The sequence below is a fragment of the Ostrinia furnacalis genome, unplaced genomic scaffold (genome assembly GCF_004193835.3).
Source record: "Ostrinia furnacalis isolate ACB-3 unplaced genomic scaffold, ASM419383v2 OfSCF5941, whole genome shotgun sequence".
Lineage (NCBI taxonomy): Eukaryota > Metazoa > Arthropoda > Insecta > Lepidoptera > Crambidae > Ostrinia > Ostrinia furnacalis.
The window spans coordinates 342,454-364,266 of record NW_021136180.1 but is presented as its reverse complement, the minus strand read 5'-3'; the positions used below and the strand labels follow the sequence as shown (position 1 = coordinate 364,266).

General features: G+C 37.7%; 1 protein-coding gene across 1 annotated transcript in view; it reads right to left on the bottom strand.

Annotated features, from left to right (window-relative positions):
• Nucleotides 1-6,046: 6,046 nt before the first annotated feature.
• LOC114361719 (uncharacterized) overlaps nt 6,047-21,813 on the bottom strand; it is a 33,201-nt gene continuing 17,434 nt past the window's right edge. The window contains exons 15-22 of the mRNA XM_028316861.1: nt 16,195-16,281; nt 15,768-15,851; nt 15,341-15,451; nt 10,771-11,186; nt 10,211-10,383; nt 9,738-9,847; nt 9,406-9,547; nt 6,047-6,576 (exon numbers count right to left, since the gene is read on the bottom strand). Of these exons, the coding sequence (XP_028172662.1) occupies nt 6,181-6,576; nt 9,406-9,547; nt 9,738-9,847; nt 10,211-10,383; nt 10,771-11,186; nt 15,341-15,451; nt 15,768-15,851; nt 16,195-16,281 (1,519 nt within the window). The 3' untranslated portion in view covers nt 6,047-6,180. The remainder of the gene's footprint in view (nt 6,577-9,405; nt 9,548-9,737; nt 9,848-10,210; nt 10,384-10,770; nt 11,187-15,340; nt 15,452-15,767; nt 15,852-16,194; nt 16,282-21,813) is intronic.

The following is a 21,813-nucleotide window of genomic DNA, read 5'->3' as shown; positions in this document are numbered from 1 at the left end:
ATCCGTTCCACGCGCCTTCAGAGTCCGAGCCCGGGACAATTCCAGGAACTTCTGGAATATAATCCTGGAATGCCGACTGGTCAGCATGCCGCAGTAATCCTCCTAATGGGACGTTAGGGCAGCTCAGGAAGCGAGGCGACGGAATCCCCGGCCTCGCAGACGTATTGGCTCTAGTGTTGTGCAGGACTCGATAGTTTGGACATCGATAATTTTGTATCTTTGGCACTAATCCTGCTAATGGGACATTAGGGCAGCTCAGGAAGCGAGGCGACGGAATCCCTGGCCTCGCAGACGTTTTTTTTTTATTCACAACGAGGAAGCTCTTTATTATTTATTGAAGGTATTGGCTCTAGTGTGATGCGGGACTCGATAGTTTGGACATCGATAATTTTGTATCTTTGGCACTAATCTTTTTGCTGCTGCATGTATGTACTTCTGGTTTCAGTACCATAGTGTCGTGCAGGAATCAATAGGTTGGACATCGATAAATTTAACTTTTTGCAATATTTGATTTTTACTTACTGCTGGACCTTCATTGATATCCTGCAAGAGGGAAACCTTAAACCAATTTTTATCAACTCGTCTAACCAGCATTTAATTGTAACTACCCAATCTCTCAAAACTCTAGAATGGCTCTCTCCTTACCTGTTACGTTTCTTTCTCAGATTTTCTTCTATGGATCACACAAAGAAAGACAGCAGAACATAGTATATTATACTCTCTAGCAAGTTAAATTTAATAAAATACAACCGTGACAATACAACCCGCGAACAACATTGAATAAAATTCAAATTCCAATCTCAAGTCCCCATAATACATGATTTGGGGACTGCTAGTAAGTCTATAGTTATCCAATTGATTTAATTACACCAGTGTTTTTTTTTGTATTTGTTGTGTATCTTTCGGAAATAAAGTTTTATTTATTTATTTATTTAAATGTTTTGCCAGTCACAATCACTCTAAAAATTAATAAATAATCATTTTAATAAATAATAAATTCCATACACACAAGCCTATTTCAGTGTAGTGTGGTGAGTCAAAAAGTTAACAAAGGATAAAAAAATTCATATGAACCTGAAATAAAAATGTTGCTGAACAAAAATTTTAAGATAAACCTAGATATCGATAAGCTCGATAGAAAATCGTCACAGACTAAAGATTCCGGAAAGTCAGGATTTTAATGTCGGAGTTGGCTCGTACTAAAAGACGATTTTTTAATTAACCATCCGTTCGAATAAATATTTGAGGTTGGCGAAACCGATTGCAATCGTTTTTATTGACTTAAGGAAAACTATTAAAAGAGAGTACGTAGTTTCATAGCCTTTTTGTAGAAACGTTTAATTTAACGCTAGTAAATGTTGTGCGGTTGTTTTACTGCAAGTAAAGACATCGCTGTTGTGGAATTAAACTTCGCAATTTTCTTCTTAAATCATTTGATGTAAATTACGTAATGAGGCCTAAGATTGTGTAATTTATTAAAAAAAATCATAACAATTCACATCACTACCCTTAAAGTTTCCAATTTAAACATAAAAAATACCTTTCTTTTTCAATTAATTAACCCTAAACTAAGCAGACCTTGTACCTACTAGCGCCACTACAGAAAAACCTAGTTACATTTGAATACACAATTCTTGAAGATTCACAACTCAAGTAACCCGTTGGTAACGTACTAACAAAAATGCTCTAAAGGTCTAAATATATCAAGAAACACAAGTCTACTCGTAGATTTCAGTGGTTATCGAATCATCAAACATTAGTGTACACGTACTTTGAGTCTACCATTCTACGAACATCACGAAGCTGACTTTATTCTATTTAACGGCGAACATGCCAACATTAGTCCTGCCTTTCATACGTTCTAGCCCATCACTCACGGTCACCGAGCGACGAGCGAGCGCTCTCGCACGTTCTTTATCCAATCTACCAATAACACGTTCGCCGCCACGTGACGCGCACGGGCCATTGTGTTCGGGGCACAATAGACCCAGGCGTAGTAGTCACGTTGTAAATATGCTCACATGTATCAATTTTACAGTCTGAGAGGTACCAAGGATGTGCGAACTGGATTTTGTAGGGGATACTAAACGTAAAAATATTAATGGGAAAGAAAATTATTACCAAAGAACTGGGGCAATATGTATAATGTTTAGATATTATGTATCTTTGTAGTATTAAGATTATAATTTAAAATGACACAGAAGACGGAAAAGACTTTGGAAGTGCCTCTTAACGTTACATCACAAATTTTGGTTTTATGATAGGTATGTTTGCTGAAAAAAAATTTTTTTTTCTCATAACTTTGGCAGCCCTGGCCTACTGCATCTAGTTTTGTTGTCATATTATAGTATGTAGACGCAAATATACTCGCACACACGAGTAAGTATTTGCTCTTGACGTAACTCAATAACAAATAACCTTATTTCTGTTTTCAGTCCTTTTATTAGGACAACTTGCCCCTCTTTATAATAAAGTAACTCTAAACGGAGACTTCACGTGACATGAAGTCATGGTTTAATTTTTGATGTATAATATTATTACCTAAGTCTGCCGCCATAACAACAATGTTTATTTATTTATTTTATTTATTAGGACAACCAACAAGACAAACACGCATACATGGAATTAGTATAACAGTTGTGGTATAACTAAAAGTGCTTACAACTATGTGTTGTCTTAATTAAAGGCTAACATAATTAATTAAGGTGTTAACAGCATTGTTGTGGAGTCGACAAGCGACCAAAAATGTTTACTGTTGGCAAATTGGAATGATAGAAAGATTTTTATTAATTATTATAATATAAGAAGCTACCGTTTCAACCATAAGTACACTATAGCCCGCTTTCGAAGGCTTGCTTATTTATGAACTACCCTACAGGCGCCACGTTTAAGCATAATTTCACGTCTGGCGTGTTATCAATTAGTCAGCCTGTTACAGGGTTACTTAATGCTAGAATTTGGGATTAATCTTTGATACGAAGAATGTTACCTTACGATTCCGAAATACTTCTGTGTACATTTTGACTTTCTTATTAAGATACTCGTGTTCTTACTTTCAAATAATGCCACATTACCTTAACCCGTTCCCTGCCACAAACGAGACCCAATATGAAGTCCTACATAATCTATTAGTCTATTAAACTGTGCATTAGTACTTGTTTACTTTTCTTGAATTATCGTCATGGAAATGAAGTAACTTGTGAGTAGGCGATTTTATGGATAGATTAAACTCTTTGTGGAATTTTATAAACACATCATAATGTAAAGGGTATTAAGTTTCAGCTGGATAGATCCTGAAAATTTTAAAATAAAGATAAAAAAGTAACGTAGACATAATTGAGGGCCGCACTTAGTAACCCGATCGCTGCGTATCGCGTCCCCCAATAATGTAGCAAACTTGGCAACAGAAACTGATACAGAAATGTCTCTTCTCGGATACAGTAATCTGTTGCACGCTTTATTTCCATTAATAGGCTCATTGATGAGGTGCCTTATGTATAAGCAGGTAATGGATGGGAATTAAAATATTAGTCAGTCTACCTACATTATTATGTTGTGATACTTTATTGCTGCAAACTATCAAACTTTTCAGTAGAGACAAAAACTTTTTGAAACTGAGTGTGATTTACGAGGCATTTTCAGACAGACATCTTTGGAAAATTTCACACAAAGCTATCGCCTCAAAGTAAGCAATTACTTGTGTTACCCGGGACCGTTATCGAACCCGGGACCTCTCGGAATAGTAGTCCGTTTTAGAACCACAACACCAAACGCCCGAAAATGGCACCTATCATATTATATTACCTACTTCGTTCGTTCGTTCGTTTCAGCCGAATGACGTCCACTGCTGGACAAAGGCCTCCTCCAAGGTTTTCCACAATGAACGGTCCTGCGCTGCTTACCTATTTAGATTATACATAGTAACCCATGAAGAGTGATCCTACTCAGTATAACTGATTCTAAAAGTCCGTGCCACCCCGGATAAGTTGCAAACTTCTTACTCGCCCTTTGAAAAGTGGTTTCACCTAAAGTTTTGAGTTCGCGAACTTATAGTTGGATATTTGATACAGTTGTCTAGCTTTTCACCCATATTTTTAATTGATAAATAAAGGACATAGATGAAAATAAAACATTTTGTTACTCAGTATAGTTCATTTAATTTATTAAGCACGTGATCAAAAATAACAATATTAAGTACTAACTAATTCATGAAAATCATATTTTCTCTAAATTTCCTATAATAATAACAAATATTATAAAATATTGAAATCAATAACTTTATTAATAACACCTTGGTCAATTCTGAAGTCTATGAATCTACAAAATGGTTAGAACAATCATCTTTGGCTACACATAATAACAAATATAGAGAACCTTTTTATGTTATTTTAACATTGTTAGTAATGTTTCTAAACTCCATCTTTCGCCATTGTCTAATAAAACCTCTCACTGAAGATTCTTCTAATAATTAGTAATTCACTACTCTGCAATACAACTTCCGCGGAATTTCAATTAATTANCGATTTTATGGATAGATTAAACTCTTTGCGGAATTTTATAAACACATCATAATGTAAAGGGTATTAAGTTTCAGCTGGATAGATCCTGAAAAATGTAAAATAAAGATAAAAAAGTAACGCAGACATAATTGAGGGCCGCACTTAGTTACCCGATCGCTGCGTGTCGCGTCCCCCGATAATGTAGCAAACTTGCTACCAACAGAAACTGATACAGAAATGTCTCTTCTTTACAGTAGATACAGTAAGTTGCTCGCGTTATTTCCATTGATAGGCTCATTGATGTAGTGCCTTATGTATAAGCAGGTAATAGATGCGAATTACAATATTATTCAGTCTAAATATAGTTATCAACTATGATTTATTATAATAATAATAATAATAATTCGAAACTCAGTGTCGCATTAGAAATTGTCACACACAAAGTATAGATGACCCACGCTGAACTGTCCCATCAAACTCAATGACAGGGGGGCGCTACCATCGTTCAACTATATGGTTTCCAAAATGGCAAAAATCGGAACCAGCGATCCGGTATTGACGGTGGCGCCCCACTGTCAATGTCATGCATAGGACAGTTCAGTATTTTGGAACTTTAATCAAAATATTTGCTCATTATCCACTGCGGTATCAGTACGCAACGTTCGAGTAATCTTTAGTACTATGCAAGCAATGTAAATTGTTTACATTATGACGTCTGCAGCAATGTGTTCTGTTTTTGGGCATATTGCTGCGACACCGGCCCCGCCCACTTGTCTCCCTTTAGTTTCTGTGATCTGTGGTTGCAAACTATCAAACTTTTCAGTAGAGACAAAACTTTTTAAGACAGACAGACAGATGGGTTATGGGTGCTAGCTTAACGGATATACTTTTTAAATTAAATACATAAATAGTAACATCCAGACCCGTCACAGAAATTATAAATTATAATTCATCATTTCAATTTCTTCGAATCAATCGAAGACTTGACATTTAGAACTACTACACCAAACCAAACGGCCGAACATGGCACCTATAATATTATATTACCTACTTATATATACTATACACAACCCAACCCATGAAGAGTGAACCTACTCAGTATAAACTGATTCTAAAAGTACGTGCTACCCCGCATAAGTTGCTAACTTCTTACTCGCCCTTTGAAAAGTGGTTCCACAAAGTTTTGAGTTCGCGAACTTATAGTTGGATATTTGATACAGTTGTCTAGCTTTTTACCCTTATTTTTAATTAATAAATAAAGGACATAGATTAAAATAAAACATTTTCTTATTCAGTTATTAGTCAGATTTAATTTATTAAGCACGTGATCAAAAATAACAATATTAAGTACCAACTAAGTCCTGAAAATCGTATTTTCTCTAAATTTTCTTTAATAATAACAAATATTATAAAATATTGAAATCAATAACTTTATTAATAACACCTTGGTCAATTCTGAAGTCTATGAAACTACACAAATGGTTAGAACAATCATCTTTGGCTACACATAATAACAAATATAGAGAACCTTTTTATGTTATTTTAACATTGTTAGTAATGTTTCTAAACTCTATCTTTCGCCATTGTCTAATAAAACCTCTTACAGAAGATTCTTCTAATAATTAGTAATTCACTACTCTGGAATACGCCTGCAGCGGAATTTCAATTGATTTATTTTTATTTAATCAATAGTGGCCCTACTAATCTTGTACGAGTCGCCCACCACCTCAGCCGTGCTAAACCGCTGGAAGAAATTACTCTTAGGCTCCAAACCCGTCTCCCCAGTCATTCCAGTGATTGCAGTCACCACATCATTGGTTCTCCTCCCACTTTTATGTCCTAGAGTTATATTGTACCTGGTGATTTCCAAGTTAAGGTTTTTGTTACTGAAACTTCGACCGAGAGATTTTGATCTCTTAACCCTAAATTTGTCCCGGGGTATTTTGATGTCGTATATGGGGTTGATGATGCCCGTGTATTCTTGGGAACGGTTGGAGTGCTGGTCGAGGTTTTTGTAGGTTAAGTCTAGAGGCTGGAGACGATTTGGTGGGTGGAAGTCTGGGTAGCGCGTTTGGACCTGTAAAAAAATTGATTTTAAATTCTATTGCTGTTATTATTATTGAGTTTTTCTCGACAAATTCTCTTTGGTAGTTATTGAGAAAGCCTACGCCCTTACTCGCACAATAGAATCATTGTGTAAGTCGTAGCTTAAGTTCTTACACGTGCTCTAACATACATACGCAATACGCATTTTAGGGGGTTTTGAGATGTTAATACCTTTGTTAGGGAATCGAAAGCCGCATCGATGGGGCTAGTAAGAAACGAGAAACTTACTTCCAAGTGAGACTCACTGAGTAAGAGAAATGGTGCAGTACTAATGTGTAGGAAAAAAATCTAGGTTTTTTGCCCTTCTGAAATGTAACTCCAAGGCATTGTCTGGAGAAACAAATTATCTTGGGACAAATGGAAGGCAGACGTGCTTGGGGCAGGGCACCGACGAGATGGTCGGACGCGGTGAGGAAGACGGTGGGCGGGAGTTTGCATCGTGCGGTCCACACAGCTTATGACCGCAGTCTGTGGAGGAACACTATCTGTGGTCGCGATCCTCATCAGTGAGGGACCGAGGAAGAAGAAGAAATATAACTAATTTTTCTAAGGTTTACGCGTTGCGCGTTGTTAGAACTTAAGCCACGATATGTCTTGTATGTGTGTAACTACTATCGTCAAATATACGTGCAGATTGTTATTTGAAATTAATACTAAATGATATAAGGTATATCCAATTTAAGAAGTCCACTTTGCCAATCTCACATTCACATTTCATCGTCCATTTTTCCGTCGCAGATCCGGTCAAGGCAATTGTATGAGATTGGCGCACCTTTGTTGTCCAATTGTATTTTTGCTCTACCTTTGTGATTTCATCAACTTCTGTAATTTTCTGATTCGCGACACAGGTTACAGTGTACCTACATCATTTATTCCCAGGATTGAGTCACAATTTTACCCAGGAATGGAATAGATGTGAACAATTATTGAATTTATTAACATATCTATCTATCTATCTACATGGTGAAGTTTAAGACGTTAGCATCCTTTTAAAATAAGACTCCACTCATGATACATAACATTCCCCAAATATGTAACATGAATAGTCTTATAATAAAGAGATGCTAATAATTTTATTTCATCCTGTATATACTGTAATTTCTACAATTTACATTAAAGCCACGTAGTAATGCGTATGTACTACACGAATAAACTTTAGGAATCCTTTACGACTTGAATTATGTGAACGAAATGCGACTGTGAATTCTAAATTATTCATATCTCCGTCGGATTTAAAGTTCTAAACAAGCAACGTCGTAACAAACTGCAAGTAAACAAGTTAAGAACACGAGCTTAGGACTCGAGGCACATTTAGAAGTATTTCCAAGCGACGACGTGAGCTCAACTCACTTAAAGTTTTATATCAGAATTTATTATATTCATAATGTAAGAGAGTGCTTTTCTACGTACAAACTAGACAAAGGATTGATTGGACTATACCATCTTTTCTAGAAGTTTCTGTAAACTGAAAAATCTATTTGTACCTGTTGCTATACCTGGGCAGTAACCTCGACCTAACTGTGACCTGATCGTACAACTGTACTTATTTGTACCTACNGTACCTAGTGCTACACCCTGGGCATTAGCGGCACTGTATCCTCATCTTTAGGGAAAATCTTTCGTATTTTCCCTGTAGATGAGTATACAATTGCTTCTATACCTTTACTTCTGGAAGCTTCCATAAAACTTTACCTTTTGGTAGCTGCTATCCTTCAGCAGCAGGCATGATGGTTGGCCTCGTCTTCAGACACAAATTCTTTCGAGTGGAAGCAGTACTTCCTTGACTTTGAAAGTGTCAATTCTGGAAGTTTCCACAATTTAACAGTGGACGTTCAACACTATACCTGTTTGTGCCTGCTGCTATGCCTGGGCAGCGGCGGTGGTGGCTCTTCATCCCCTGATACGTAGCCCGGAGAGCGGACGCTGTACTTCTGTAGCGGAGCTGGAGGTGTGGGGCTACTCCGAAAAACGTTATCCGAAGTTTCGAATGTTGCCATCCCTCTCACGCAAAGCGAGATGCCAGTATGAGCGACGGTGACAGATAGAACCGAAATTACGTAAACAGCGTTTCATAGGAGCTCTCCTGTTCCTTCGGCTTCTAGAAGTTTTCATAATCCAGCAGGGATCATTAATAAACTATACCTGTTTGTGCCTGCTGCTATGCCTGGGCAGTGGTGGAGGCGGTGGTGGCCCTTCGTCCCCGGACACGTAGTCCGGAGAACGGACGCTGTACTTCTGTGGTGGTGCTGGAACTATTCCTTCGGCTTCTGGAAGCTTCCATGATTGCGGGGTTACTCCGAAAAACGTTATCCGAAGTTTTGAATGTTGCCATCTCTCTCACGCAAAGCGAGGTGCCAGTATGAGCGACGGTGACAGATAGAACCAAAACTACGCAGACAGCGTTTCGTAGTACTGTTCCTTCGGCTTCTAGAAGTTTTCATAATCCAGCAGCAATCATACAACTGTACTTGTTTGTGCCTGCTGCTATGCCTGGGCAGAGGCGGTGGTGGTGGTGGCCCCTCATCCCCGGACACATAGTCCGGAGAGCGGACGCTGTACTTCTGTGGCGGAGCTGGAACTATTCCTTCGGCTTCTAGAAGCTTCCATGATTGCGGGGTTACTCCGAAAAACGTTATCCGAAGCTTCGAATGTTGCCATCTCTCTCACGCAAAGCGAGGTGCCAGTAAGAGCGACGGTGACAGATAGAACCGAAACTATGTAAACAGCGTTTCGTAGTAGCTCTCCTCTTCCATCGGTTTCAAGAAGTTTTCATAATCCAGCAGCAATCATACAACTGTACCTGTTTGTGTCTGCTGCTATGCCTGGGCAGAGGCGGGGGTGGTGGTGGTCCCTCATCTCCAGATATGTAGTCCGGAGAACGGACGCTGTACTTTTGTGGCGGTGCTGGAGCTGTTCCTTCTGCTTCTGGAAGCTTCCATGACCTAAAAGATTAATCATAATTGCTATGCAGGAACTTTTATTTATAGCAACATGTAGGTTGAGTTGGGAACTTAAAAAAATTTTTTTTTGTTAGGAACAACAAACAAAATACATACATAATATTATATCCTATATCTGGTAGATCCTATATTTTTGCTAAGCTTACACGCTATATTATTACACGCTACTCACGTAGTGGCCCTTTCACTGCTCCTCGACCGAGCAGCCCGCGCTAGACGGTGTAACGCGAACAACGCGCCTTCACTGGCGTCGCCGAGCCACGAGCATAGTTCTTGAAGAATCTGGAAGGTCACAAGACTTGGAAGAAGAATTGGAAGGTGGTAGTTTTTAGGTGATGTTTCTGTAAACTCTGATTTCTCACGTATTAGATCGAAATTGAGACATTTTCTACAATAGCTTCAAACTGATCATGGTTATTGCTTCTGACATTAATCGTTACTATTCACACTGAATTTTGTCAATTTATCTGAGCTATAGTAAGGGCTCGCGCGACAAAAACCGCCCGTGCGTGCAAGCCCTAATTACCTTACTAAAAATACCATATAGGAAGTGCTTGATTACAATTATTGTGCTGTATTTCTGACTATCAAAACAGTCGATAGTATATTCTACTGGGAAATCTTACAATCCAAATAAGTACTTACTGTAAACCTTCCCCTCTGTAGCAAAGCTAGCACCAAGTCGCCTAGCAGCAGGTGGAGCGTGTGCGACCCCGACCTTGCCACCAGCAAGTTCAGAGGTGCTGTCTGCCCAGCCAGCCATTCCTCTTGCGCAGACCAGCCTGTGTCTTCAGCATCTGACGCTCCAGATTCTTCCACTAGACAATAAACATTCATGTCTGAATTAACCACGGAATACGGATACTCTCGGCGCACTTAAGGGACTCTTATCTAGGTATAAATAAGACGTCAATATGTAGGTGACAATTTATTGCTTGACACAGGTTGTCAATGGTTCACAAAGGGTAACAGATGTCAAAATACTCCAGGTATACAAAGCCGGGGGAAAAAATCTGGACACCGCGGTACAGCTTTACGCGTCTCAAAGAGCAGTGACATCTCTCGGCAAATAACACAAACAAGTTTCATGGAAGGTTTATACAATGTCTTTCCTAGAAGACTACTTTCACGACTAAGAACTACTTTGCTGATGCACCGATAAAAAACAAGAAGGTAGTTATCCTATAAATAAAAGATATCCTTACCGCACAACGCATCCTTCACGCTATTAATGAAGTCCAGAGTCTCCAAAAGGCTAGGCCTGGTCAGCACCTCCTTATTCCTGACAGTAGACCCAGCAGACCGGGGCCTTTCCCTCAACTCTCTAATACTTTCCACCGGCTCCGTGTACACCAAACTCTTCAGCGTATGGTACTTCCGCCTCATGGTCTTCGTATCCCCTTGGTCTGTCAAGGAAATTTCTGGAAACCCATAGGAAGTGACGTGACGGCTTCTACGGGACCGTCTTCTGACTCTGGGAAGCTCGTCTTTGGTGATATCCTGGATGGAGGTGGAAGGTATGATGTCTGGCTTGGTGTTGTTCCGCCAGTAGTTGCCAGATTTGACGCTGGCCAGGATCTCGTCTGTGCTCTCGTGGCGGGTGATCTTTCTTGGTTTTACCCTGTAAAGGAAAATAAATTTGTTATTCCTGCAGGAGGGATTCCTAAAATGTACCTATGAAACGGCAAATAGGGTAATATGGGACCCATTTATTCAAGTTATTATTCAGTTTTATATTTTTTTTAGTATTTTTTTATAACAATCGAATACCTACAGAACCTGTTGGGTGAAAAGAATACACTATAGATCAAGTCAAACGAGTTGAATTTGCTTTTAATCATTAGCATCATCTCGATCGCAATATCGACGATCTAATTAAAAACCTCATAGCAAAAGTAATTTATTGAATTTGATTTATAAGCCACTTACGACCCCTTATGCCGGTTATGTGCCGGGAGAAGTGGGGCCATAATGTAGAGAAATTCAGTAACATTATCTACATAAATTCTTGTACTTAGATTTTCTGTAAACTTGGTATTTAAAGATACCTTAGTGGGAACTGATTTCTCGCTACATTCACAATTGAATCAGTAATGAATGATTTTTTATTCATATGCAAAATTATGTTACTCATAATCATAATACATATTACCCATAAGATGATTGAAAGAGCTCATTACATTTATTATGACAAAATGTTAACTGTTAAAAGAAAACCTTTTTTAAGGCCACGAATTATCCTGTACCTACTATTTCCACATGGTATACAAAACCTAATACAGAATGAACCTGCTGTAATATAGCCATATTCCGGCTTAAGCCATAAAAATACCTTACCATCAAGTTTCGAGAGCGAGTGAAGCAAGATTGATCGTCGCCCGAACACTTAGCTATATTTTCTTCAATTATCAGTCAATGGTGGCAAACGTATTTGAGCTTTTCCCAAGTGCCTTTGACAATTAGTATTTGTATTTTTGTTAATGACAAAGAAATCAGTAACGACATTTTTTTTTTTTAACATAAAAGAATATTTGGTATTTAAATTGAACGCAGATGCTTATAATCTTTTGAGCAGAGTTTCACAACACCGCCAAATCCAAAACAAGTCGAATGAAAAGTCCCTTGACGCTCGATGCACGTTAAAATCAAAAGTCAAACAATGTTTTTGTCTTCATTAATATCTCAATCTATAAATATTCGTAATATTTGAAAATATTTTTCTTTCATTTCAGATGAATAAAATTAAATGGAGTCGACCTAACATGGAGCTGTTTTTCAAGAATAAAGCCGTTGGAATGGCTTTCTTACGGTAAGTTGTTTTTTATAAATCCAAAATGTAATAGTTTCATAAAGTACGGCCAACTAGCAGCGATACAAAAGGTCGATTCGACTTTCGAACTGACAATCTATTCTGTCTCTTCCCATCTTGTGTATTTGTCGTAATGTCTCGTTCTTCCGCCAAAATATGTCAAAGTCAAACCCCTGCTATTCCAAATGACCATGACATTGGGTTTGTTTACATTTGGTATCGCTTCTCGTTGGCCGTACTTTAGTATAGTTTTTTATGTTTAACCACGCACACCCGAAAAATGGTTAATACTCGTAATAATCTCGATCCTACTACCTGACCGTACCAGGATCTACAATTTAACCGCCAATTGCTATTAATTTACCGAAGCAAAAAATTAAGATAGATCAATATGTACCGATAACCTTCAAAGGTTTCCCTGACGAATAGGCTGTGCTCAGCTGAAACAACAATGGAAGAAAACTCAGTAAGCTCTATAAGATTGCTACTTGACATTTTCAGCAGGAACAAAAAAACAAAAAACAAAGTGGTATCAAAACAAAAAAAAAGTCACTGGACCTACAGGGCTCCTAAGTTTTTTTTAGATACTTCCATACTGTCGATAATATCTACCTAGAAGTAGACGAACAGGTTCTAATTAGAAAAAAGTTCTGTTCTAAACCATGTACCCAACAGGTTAACTCAAGAGATTTTTTAGTAAACCCTTTAACAGTCATAATACAATCAAAATTTTCATTGTTTTTGGACCTTAAGGTACAAATAAACAAATAAGGTAGAAAATATGGTGGGAACTATAGTCCCACTGCCTTTTAAAGGCTTAAAACTTACCAAAACTGATCTTAGAACTGATGACCCTATACATAGTGCCAAAACTAATTTTTGTCCTTCTCCAAAGCAAACTTTTATGTCAGTTGTGGCCATGGGTCTACCAAAAATAATTCGCTGGGCCTTTAACACAAATTAGAAATCGGTATCAGCCGGCCGATGGGCATTAATCAAGATTGTGCCCGTTCCCTTATAAATAAATTGTCGGGATCCAACATGGCGTCGGACTTGAATTGTTGATTTGTTAATTGCAAATGTATTCAGCTCACGAAGTGCTGCAGATTGTTTAAATGTTCCTTGAATTTCATAGTACTAATTAATTTTATAGATTTTAAGTTTTTATATTGTGTGTAATATCCCCTTACATATTTTTGATTCGGGTCGAACCTCCGAAAGTTGTGTAATTTAAATGATTAAATAGACACTATACAGGGTGTTCTGAAGAGGGCGAGACAAACTCGTAGAGTGTAACTAAAAGTTGGGTTCATTTTGAGAATACAAACTCGAATACTAATTTGATCCTAATTGAGCTAATTTTATTATGATTGTTTTATTTTTATTAATAATTTCCGCAATTTTATCACAAATTTTCGAACTCCCTGTTTGTCTAGGGCATTCTCCTACAATCAGTTTACGCATTCTACTAATCCCACTAATATTATAAATGCAAATGCGTTTGGATGTTTGTTTTTGATAAAACTTTACAGTATTATTCTTTATAACCCAGAATAAAATATAGGCTATATATTTTATGACGATCTCTGACAAACTAAATTTCACGCGGGTGAAGTCGCGGGCAAAAGCTAGTACAATATAAAACACTTTAAAAGCTGCTTTTCAAACTAAATTCACACACCACTAGGCCAATGTCGCTTTATTTCCAGTGTCTCTAATAATAAGTCACTGTAAAAGTTTTAACCAATCGATAGACCCAGATACAGCTGCCAGTTCCGAACCCGTTCCCGTGCCACCCTCGTTACGCGGGACGCGGGACATAAAACGCCTGGTTTATTTCAAACAAACTACCAACTTAGACTTTTCTAGCAGTTTCTGTTCCTGAAAAAATCTCGACTTTCTTGTGTATGGGTATTGGAGATTAAAGTTGGGTGTGGAATGATCCATTTAGTTCCAGAAATAAAACCAATCATAATATTTTGACCTATTTTAATATTTTTGTAGTCTACTTTTAAACTGTGTGAACTTTTTTTTGTGCATCATCTTAGAAGAGAATTTATTTTGCAGTTGCTAAAGGCAATCATCGCTGCTCTTTGCTAACCGCAGGTTGGCAGCCCCCTAGTCTTAGAACCACCCATTCTAGAGCAAGCTAGGATAAAGGCCTTTACCTGTGGTTTCCCACTAAGGCAGTGCTAAATGCCACCAACGCTGCTTCTCCCCTAGTCTCTCCTGGTAAGTGTTACAGCCCATTCTGAAGCAAGCTAGAAGTCCTTTATTTACCTGTGTTCTCCCACCAGGGCAGTGCTGAAGGCAACCAGCACATATCTCCTCGCTAGCCGTAACTTGGCTTCCACCTTATCCCTCCTGCTGGCTATTAGAGCCTATTCTATACTGAGCTAGATTAGACCAAGTCCTAAATTTAATCGTGGACTCCCACCAAGGCAGTGCTAAGGGAAACTATTGCTGCTCTTCCCTCAGTATTTCCTAGTGAGTGAGAGTATTCTGGAACAAGCTAGATTAAATAACGGTCTTTATTTACCTGTGGGCTTTCACCAGGGCTCTGCTGAAGGCAGCCAGCACACACCTCCTCGCTAGCAGCAGCTTGGCTTTCACCTTATTCCTTCTGCTAAGAGTCAGGGTCCGAGCTGAACTGAGCTAGACTAGACAAATACATCCTAGAATCAAGTAGAATATACGAAGGACTTCATTTACCTGTGGTCTCCCACCAGGGCTGTGCTAAAGGCAGCCAACACACACCTCCTCGCTAGCCGCAGTTTGGCTTCCATCTTTATCCTCCTGCTGCCTATTAGAGCCTATTCTATACTGAGCTAGATTAGACCAAGTCCTAAATTTAATCGTGGACTCCCACCAAGGCAGTGCTAAGGGAAACTCGCTGCTCTTCCCCTAGTCTCTCCTGTTAGAGCCAATTCTCGAGCAAGCTAGATTAAATAAAGGTCTTTATTTACCTGTGATCTCCCACCAGGGCTGTGCTAAAGGCAGCCAGCACACACCTCCTCGCAAGCCGCAGCTTGGCTTCCACCTTATCCCTCCTGCTAAGAGTCAGGGTCCGAGCTGAACTGAGCTAGACTAGACAAATACATCCTAGAATCAAGTAGAATATACGAAGGACTTCATTTACCTGTGGTCTCCCACCAGGGCTGTGCTAAAGGCAGCCAACACACACCTCCTCGCTAGCCGCAGTTTGGCTTCCATCTTTATCCTCCTGCTGCCTATTAGAGCCTATTCTATACTGAGCTAGATTAGACCAAGTCCTAAATTTAATCGTGGACTCCCACCAAGGCAGTGCTAAGGGAAACTCGCTGCTCTTCCCCTAGTCTCTCCTGTTAGAGCCAATTCTCGAGCAAGCTAGATTAAATAAAGGTCTTTATTTACCTGTGATCTCCCACCAGGGCTGTGCTAAAGGCAGCCAGCACACACCTCCTCGCAAGCCGCAGCTTGGCTTCCACCTTATCCCTCCTGCTAAGAGTCAGGGTCCGAGCTGAACTGAGCTAGACTAGACAAATACATCCTAGAATCAAGTAGAATATACGAAGGACTTCATTTACCTGTGGTCTCCCACCAGGGCTGTGCTAAAGGCAGCCAACACACACCTCCTCGCTAGCCGCAGTTTGGCTTCCATCTTTATCCTCCTGCTGCCTATTAGAGCCTATTCTATACTGAGCTAGATTAGACCAAGTCCTAAATTTAATCGTGGACTCCCACCAAGGCAGTGCTAAGGGAAACTCGCTGCTCTTCCCCTAGTCTCTCCTGTTAGAGCCAATTCTCGAGCAAGCTAGATTAAATAAAGGTCTTTATTTACCTGTGATCTCCCACCAGGGCTGTGCTAAAGGCAGCCAGCACACACCTCCTCGCAAGCCGCAGCTTGGCTTCCACCTTATCCCTCCTGCTAAGAGTCAGGGTCCCACATGCTGATAACATGTTCCATCGTAATAAACTTCTTTCCGACATAATTTAATAAAGAAAACACCTAAAATGACCTAAAACCACAATTTTATTTTGCTTTTCACACGTCAATAAGCCAGTGAGTTACGTTACTGTGACAGCTAAGGTATTTTTCGATGACATCTTTGAAAAACTTTAGTCGCTATCGTATTCAATTAGATAGGTTTTTTACCTAACGATTTGAGATGAACTCATGGTAGTGTTTTTAGTTTTGCTGTGGTTCAGCTACTAACCGCTAGAGGCGCTGTACAATTTGCCATACATTTTTTTACGCCCTCGATAGCGAGATGCTCGGTAGGTAAACTCATGGTAGAGGCACTGGTATTACAAACACAGAGTTTCGTTACCACTGCTTCTCTCTACATATATGAGCCTCAAAGTGGTGGTAGACCAATAGACAGTTTGACATCATAGCCCAATAATTCGAAACCGCAACTTTTTAAAAAAGACCCTTCATTCTGGTCTTAAAAACTTAATTAATTTTAAATTACCTGTAAATTACGATTTTTGTTAGCATTGTAATTGAAAATAGTAGTTTAATTGAGTTGACAAAATAGTGACGTCACTTGCTTGTGCCATACAAAATCTATGGGAGAGTTTCGTTTTGATAGTTTTAAAAAGTACGTCAATTGACTGGTGGTGTCAAAATGTCTATTGTTATATTTTAAGTTGGAACCAAATAAATGTTTTTCTTTCTTTCTTTAAAAAAAAATTAGGTAGTCATAAAATTGGGAGGGGGTTGCGCCCTGAAAAGGGCCTATATCATAAAGACTAAGCTTTCGTTCGTTTCAGCCAAATGACGTCCACTGCTGGACAAAGGTCTCCCCCAAGGCTTTCCATAACGACCGGTCCACCATCCAGGTACTTCCCGCGACCTTCACCTTTAAGCTTCAACTATCGTAAATAATAATCTAAGTCTAGTCATACAACCTTTACACCTAATTTCATTTTGTTCAATACAAAAATGTAATAAACGAATTATTATTACTCCATAAAACGTTTATAAGTTATCCTTTTCTTTAATAAATAGCAACCTTTATTCAGTGAAAAAACCTTTGGAGAGCCAAAATGTTTCCATCGTCTCATTGAGGATAAACAATGGGAACCCCTTCAAGTGAAGATGGGCAATACAGCTCGTCAATTGAGTTCTTATCTCTTAAATAAAAGGATACTGAAACATTGAAGTTTCAGACTCTTTGAAACCAAATAAAGGTTAATTCTCATCACTAAGGACTTGGAAAATTAAGTTAAATGTGTTTGTACAATGGACTGTAACTTAAATCTATTACTTATGCTAGAAGTTTGATAGGTACTACGCTATATGAATGGACGTATTTGCTTGCACGGAATTTTGAAAAAGCTCATGTTGATTAAGAAGAACCTTTATCAAACAAACGTAGGTACATAATAACTATAATTCATTTTAACCTTAACTGAACGAAAAAGAGTATAACACCATGCTAAACCAATTATCAGCAGACCTGTCGACCAAAATTGGTTTTACCTAATGTTTTCCATTAACGTGTTTCTAGATTCTATACCTACTAAGGATGACGATGTATAAGGGAGAGTCCGCTAATTTGGACCAGTTTTTTTCAATCCCATTTTACACATAGTTTTCTTTTGTTTTTGCTAATGTCCATGGTATATAATAAAAGATACATTATTCAACTTACTATTTCATAAGTATTAATTAACATGATTGTTGTATATTTAGCACAAATCAACAAAGTACGAGTTCAGAGCTTCGGTCCAATTTAGCCAACCGGTTCGATAATTTGTACCACAGGGTTACTAAATTGGATTTCAATAAATTTCAAGCCTATAAAAAAACTATGGCAAAATATTATACGATACATTCTTAACAAATTAGGAAACGAAAAGGAACAGTAGTTAATAACATAGACAATCGATATTGTTTTACACGTTATCACGATTTTGAGTACAAGTTTTGTAATTCCAATTATCGTAACGCACACTTGTACCTAATCTACTTTGCCAGTCTTTTGCTTTCATTTATTGTTAGTCAAACATAACTACGCTATTATAACTTCAAAATATGATTTACTAAAAAAAATTTCAAAATCCTTTGGTAAAGTTCCATACAACTTGATGTGGTACAATTTAGCCGACTAGGTGATAGTGCTTTTAAAAAATCGGTAAAAAATATAGCTTATAAATACCGAAAAATGTTTCAAATAATTGTAATCCACACTAATTTACGCTTCTAAATAATATATTAGAAACACCCTGTGATTAAATTTAACAAAATTACAAACTAAACATGTATTGTCAAAAGTTACTTGAAAACAATGAAAAAATACTTTTGAAAATAAAACACACGTGTTTGTTGTCACGGCAAAAACCACATGGCCGATATTAATTGATTTTAGTTGTGTATCGCTGAGTGTTGCAATTACAGCCATTCAATAAATACTTTACGAAATATGAGGGTGGTACAATTTACCCGGCGGTACAATATACCGAACTCTCCCTACTATACTAATACGTTTTACTCGTATATTTTGTCTTTGTTTTGTTGTTGTTAGTTTTAATAGAAAATTCAGATAAAGGCACTCGGATAAAACTGGCCTGACTATAAAATCCAAAATATTTCGTCGAAACGAGCGGAACCCGCCGGAAGTCCCTGGACGGGACCGCTAATTGCCTGGACTCGTTCCGAATCCCGAAGTAACGATATTGTTATTCCAGGATTTCCTATTACCGAGTGTTGGACCGGAATGTAACAGCTGAAAACTGTAGTATCTTATGGAGTTGTGTTAAGTTCGATTTTGCAACGAAAATGTAGAGCCCGATGTTCTTACGACTGTACAACTTGAATTGAAACGGAAAGTTATTGTTTCCTTCGCAACAGTAGCTTTTCCCCAAATGTTTTTAATCTAATTTAAAAAGCCCCACACCCCAAGGCTTTTTTGTTTTTTGTAAGTACTAACTGAACAATATCTTCTTGCCTACATTTTACTCGTACATAGTGTTTTTTTTTTGTACATCAGCCTAAAAAAGTTTTAGTACCTAACTAATTAAAAGAAAATATAAAAAATGAGAAACAGAGAAAAACTTAAGCAATATTATATTAAGTTGTGCACTTTACGCCAGCCATTAAAGCCTACGAAACTGCGCAGTCTTTTAGTGAAATATGAAGATAGATCATAGTCTATGTATATTCGCTTAATGGTCTATGAAAATATTTTCTATCTGGTTAATGAATAGACTCCACTAACTAGTAGGTACTATTAATAATTCTGTATAAAACGTTAATCCCGCCATATCATCTATATCAGTTATGATTCAATTTGAAAATACTGTTTTTTTTTCTGCTTTTAGGCTTTTAAAAAGCGTTCATAAGGTGAGTAAAGTAGCAATTTTATTGCGTTTCACCGTGTGTTCTGGGCCTAAGAGAACATTTACAGTAACAGAACAACAAGCCGCTGTATGAAATGTTCTAGTATTAACCCTTTCACGTACCAAACGTCTTACATTGTAACTGTATTTTACCATTTGTAAGAAAATTACATTACATAGAAATGCTGTAATCTATACTCACCTTTACACGTACGTCCACTGTCTCTGTAAAGATGAATCCTACCATATACGAATACATCTTTCATTTCATTGCATAAACATGTAGGTGTTTGAATATTTATAACACCAAATAAAACTCAGTTACTGTAGATATAACGTGGCAGTTAAATTAAGAGTTCTCGTAAAAACAAGTACCAGCATGCAACGCTATAAAACGAATTCTGATAATGTCACTCAAACTGTTGCCAATTTAAATAGATAAGTACTGAGCTGATTTCGCAAGCAAACTATTTAACTACAAAATATACCTGAAATGATAGCTTCTTCAAATTGTACAAACAGCGCAAAAGGTGCAGCAAAATTTTCTTATCCAAACTATTACAGCACTTTCTGAGTCCGTGCCAAGAACTGTGAATACACAGTAGTAAGAACATTGGAGTATCAAATGTCTTCTTTTAATACTGTACAGTTATTCGTAGTTAAAATTAAAACGTTTTGTGAACGAATACGAAGCGTTCGCGCTCTATAATGATCCGAGCGAGCCGGTGAAAGGTCACGTACTTTGCGAACGTTTAAAACTTTTCTAGCGGCAGATGGACGGCGGTTTTGATAAATTTTGCACGTTGAACGGGCTGTGGTTGGGTATTTAGTTTGTAGTTTGTGAGGATTATTGTATCTTCTATCATAATACTCGTACAACGCCTCTACCTACATATTTATGGAGTTTAACATACCTACTTTTACTCAGAAATCTGTAACTGTTCTTTAATATCAGAAATCAGGAATGTAGATATTTGTAAATATTTTCTCTCCATGAACACGATTTTTAATGTGAATATCAGGGTAGTAATTTTGTCACACTTAAAATTAATAAGCATTTTACTACAAAAAAATTAAGAATACTAGGCAAATACAATTTAGTAATACTCCCGTTAAACCCTTGGGTTAAACTAAATATGCTTGTGTTACGAGTGGCTCTAAATAAAACAAAGAAAGGCTATCGGGGATTTGTTAAAGTTTTACTAAATTCTCTCTCAAACTTAGTAAAATGACTTTGGAACTTTGTCTCATCATAATTGAAATGAACTACAATTTCTCGTCAGATGAAACCGTACAATTTTCTGGTCGGTCAAACTGTGTTCATCAAAGGACAATAGTGAACCGACACAATCGCACAAATGAGTTCACCGGGTAATTGATTCGCAGCTGTTATTAGCTACGCTGTCCGACTGAACAATGCACTTCAAGCAAAATGTACTCGAAATTATGAACTAGCTATTAATTTTCTCATCATTATTATCCTTTGTGATCATTTATATTTACAGCTTAACCTCGCTTGATATTCGGAATGTTTATTTTAGTTGAGTGTACTGTAGAAGGAGAAAAGTGCTATTTTTTTACAGATATACCTGAAACTAATTATTGTTATCATTCCATAGTATAAAACAAAGTCGCTTTCCACTGTCTGTCCCTATGTATGCTTACTTCAATATTTAAAAATTATTCAACGGATTTTGAGGCGGATTTTTTATTCAAGAGGAAGGTTTTTAAGTATGATAATAACATTGTACCTGTGCGAAGCAGGGGCGTATCGCTAGTACTCTTACAAAGAGTTTAAAACGGTTGTAGTTACAAAGTTTTTAATTAGTGGCAATTTCACTCATTGGATTTGTCTCATCTCATCACGAGAGTTTTGTTTTAAAAGGATGCCAAAGATTTCAATTTCACCCTGTATAGCGTTTCGGAGTATCTATACTATACATACCGTTCTACTTCAGCTATGAACTTAATTAACTTACAGACATTCTAGAATCTCATTTACTTTTTGATTAGGTCTCTCACTAACGGAAATTAAAGACTAAAATAACGTTAGTATTTTAGTTAGAACTTGTTTACTTAGTGCGATGCTTAAAGGGTTAGAATTTTTTTAATA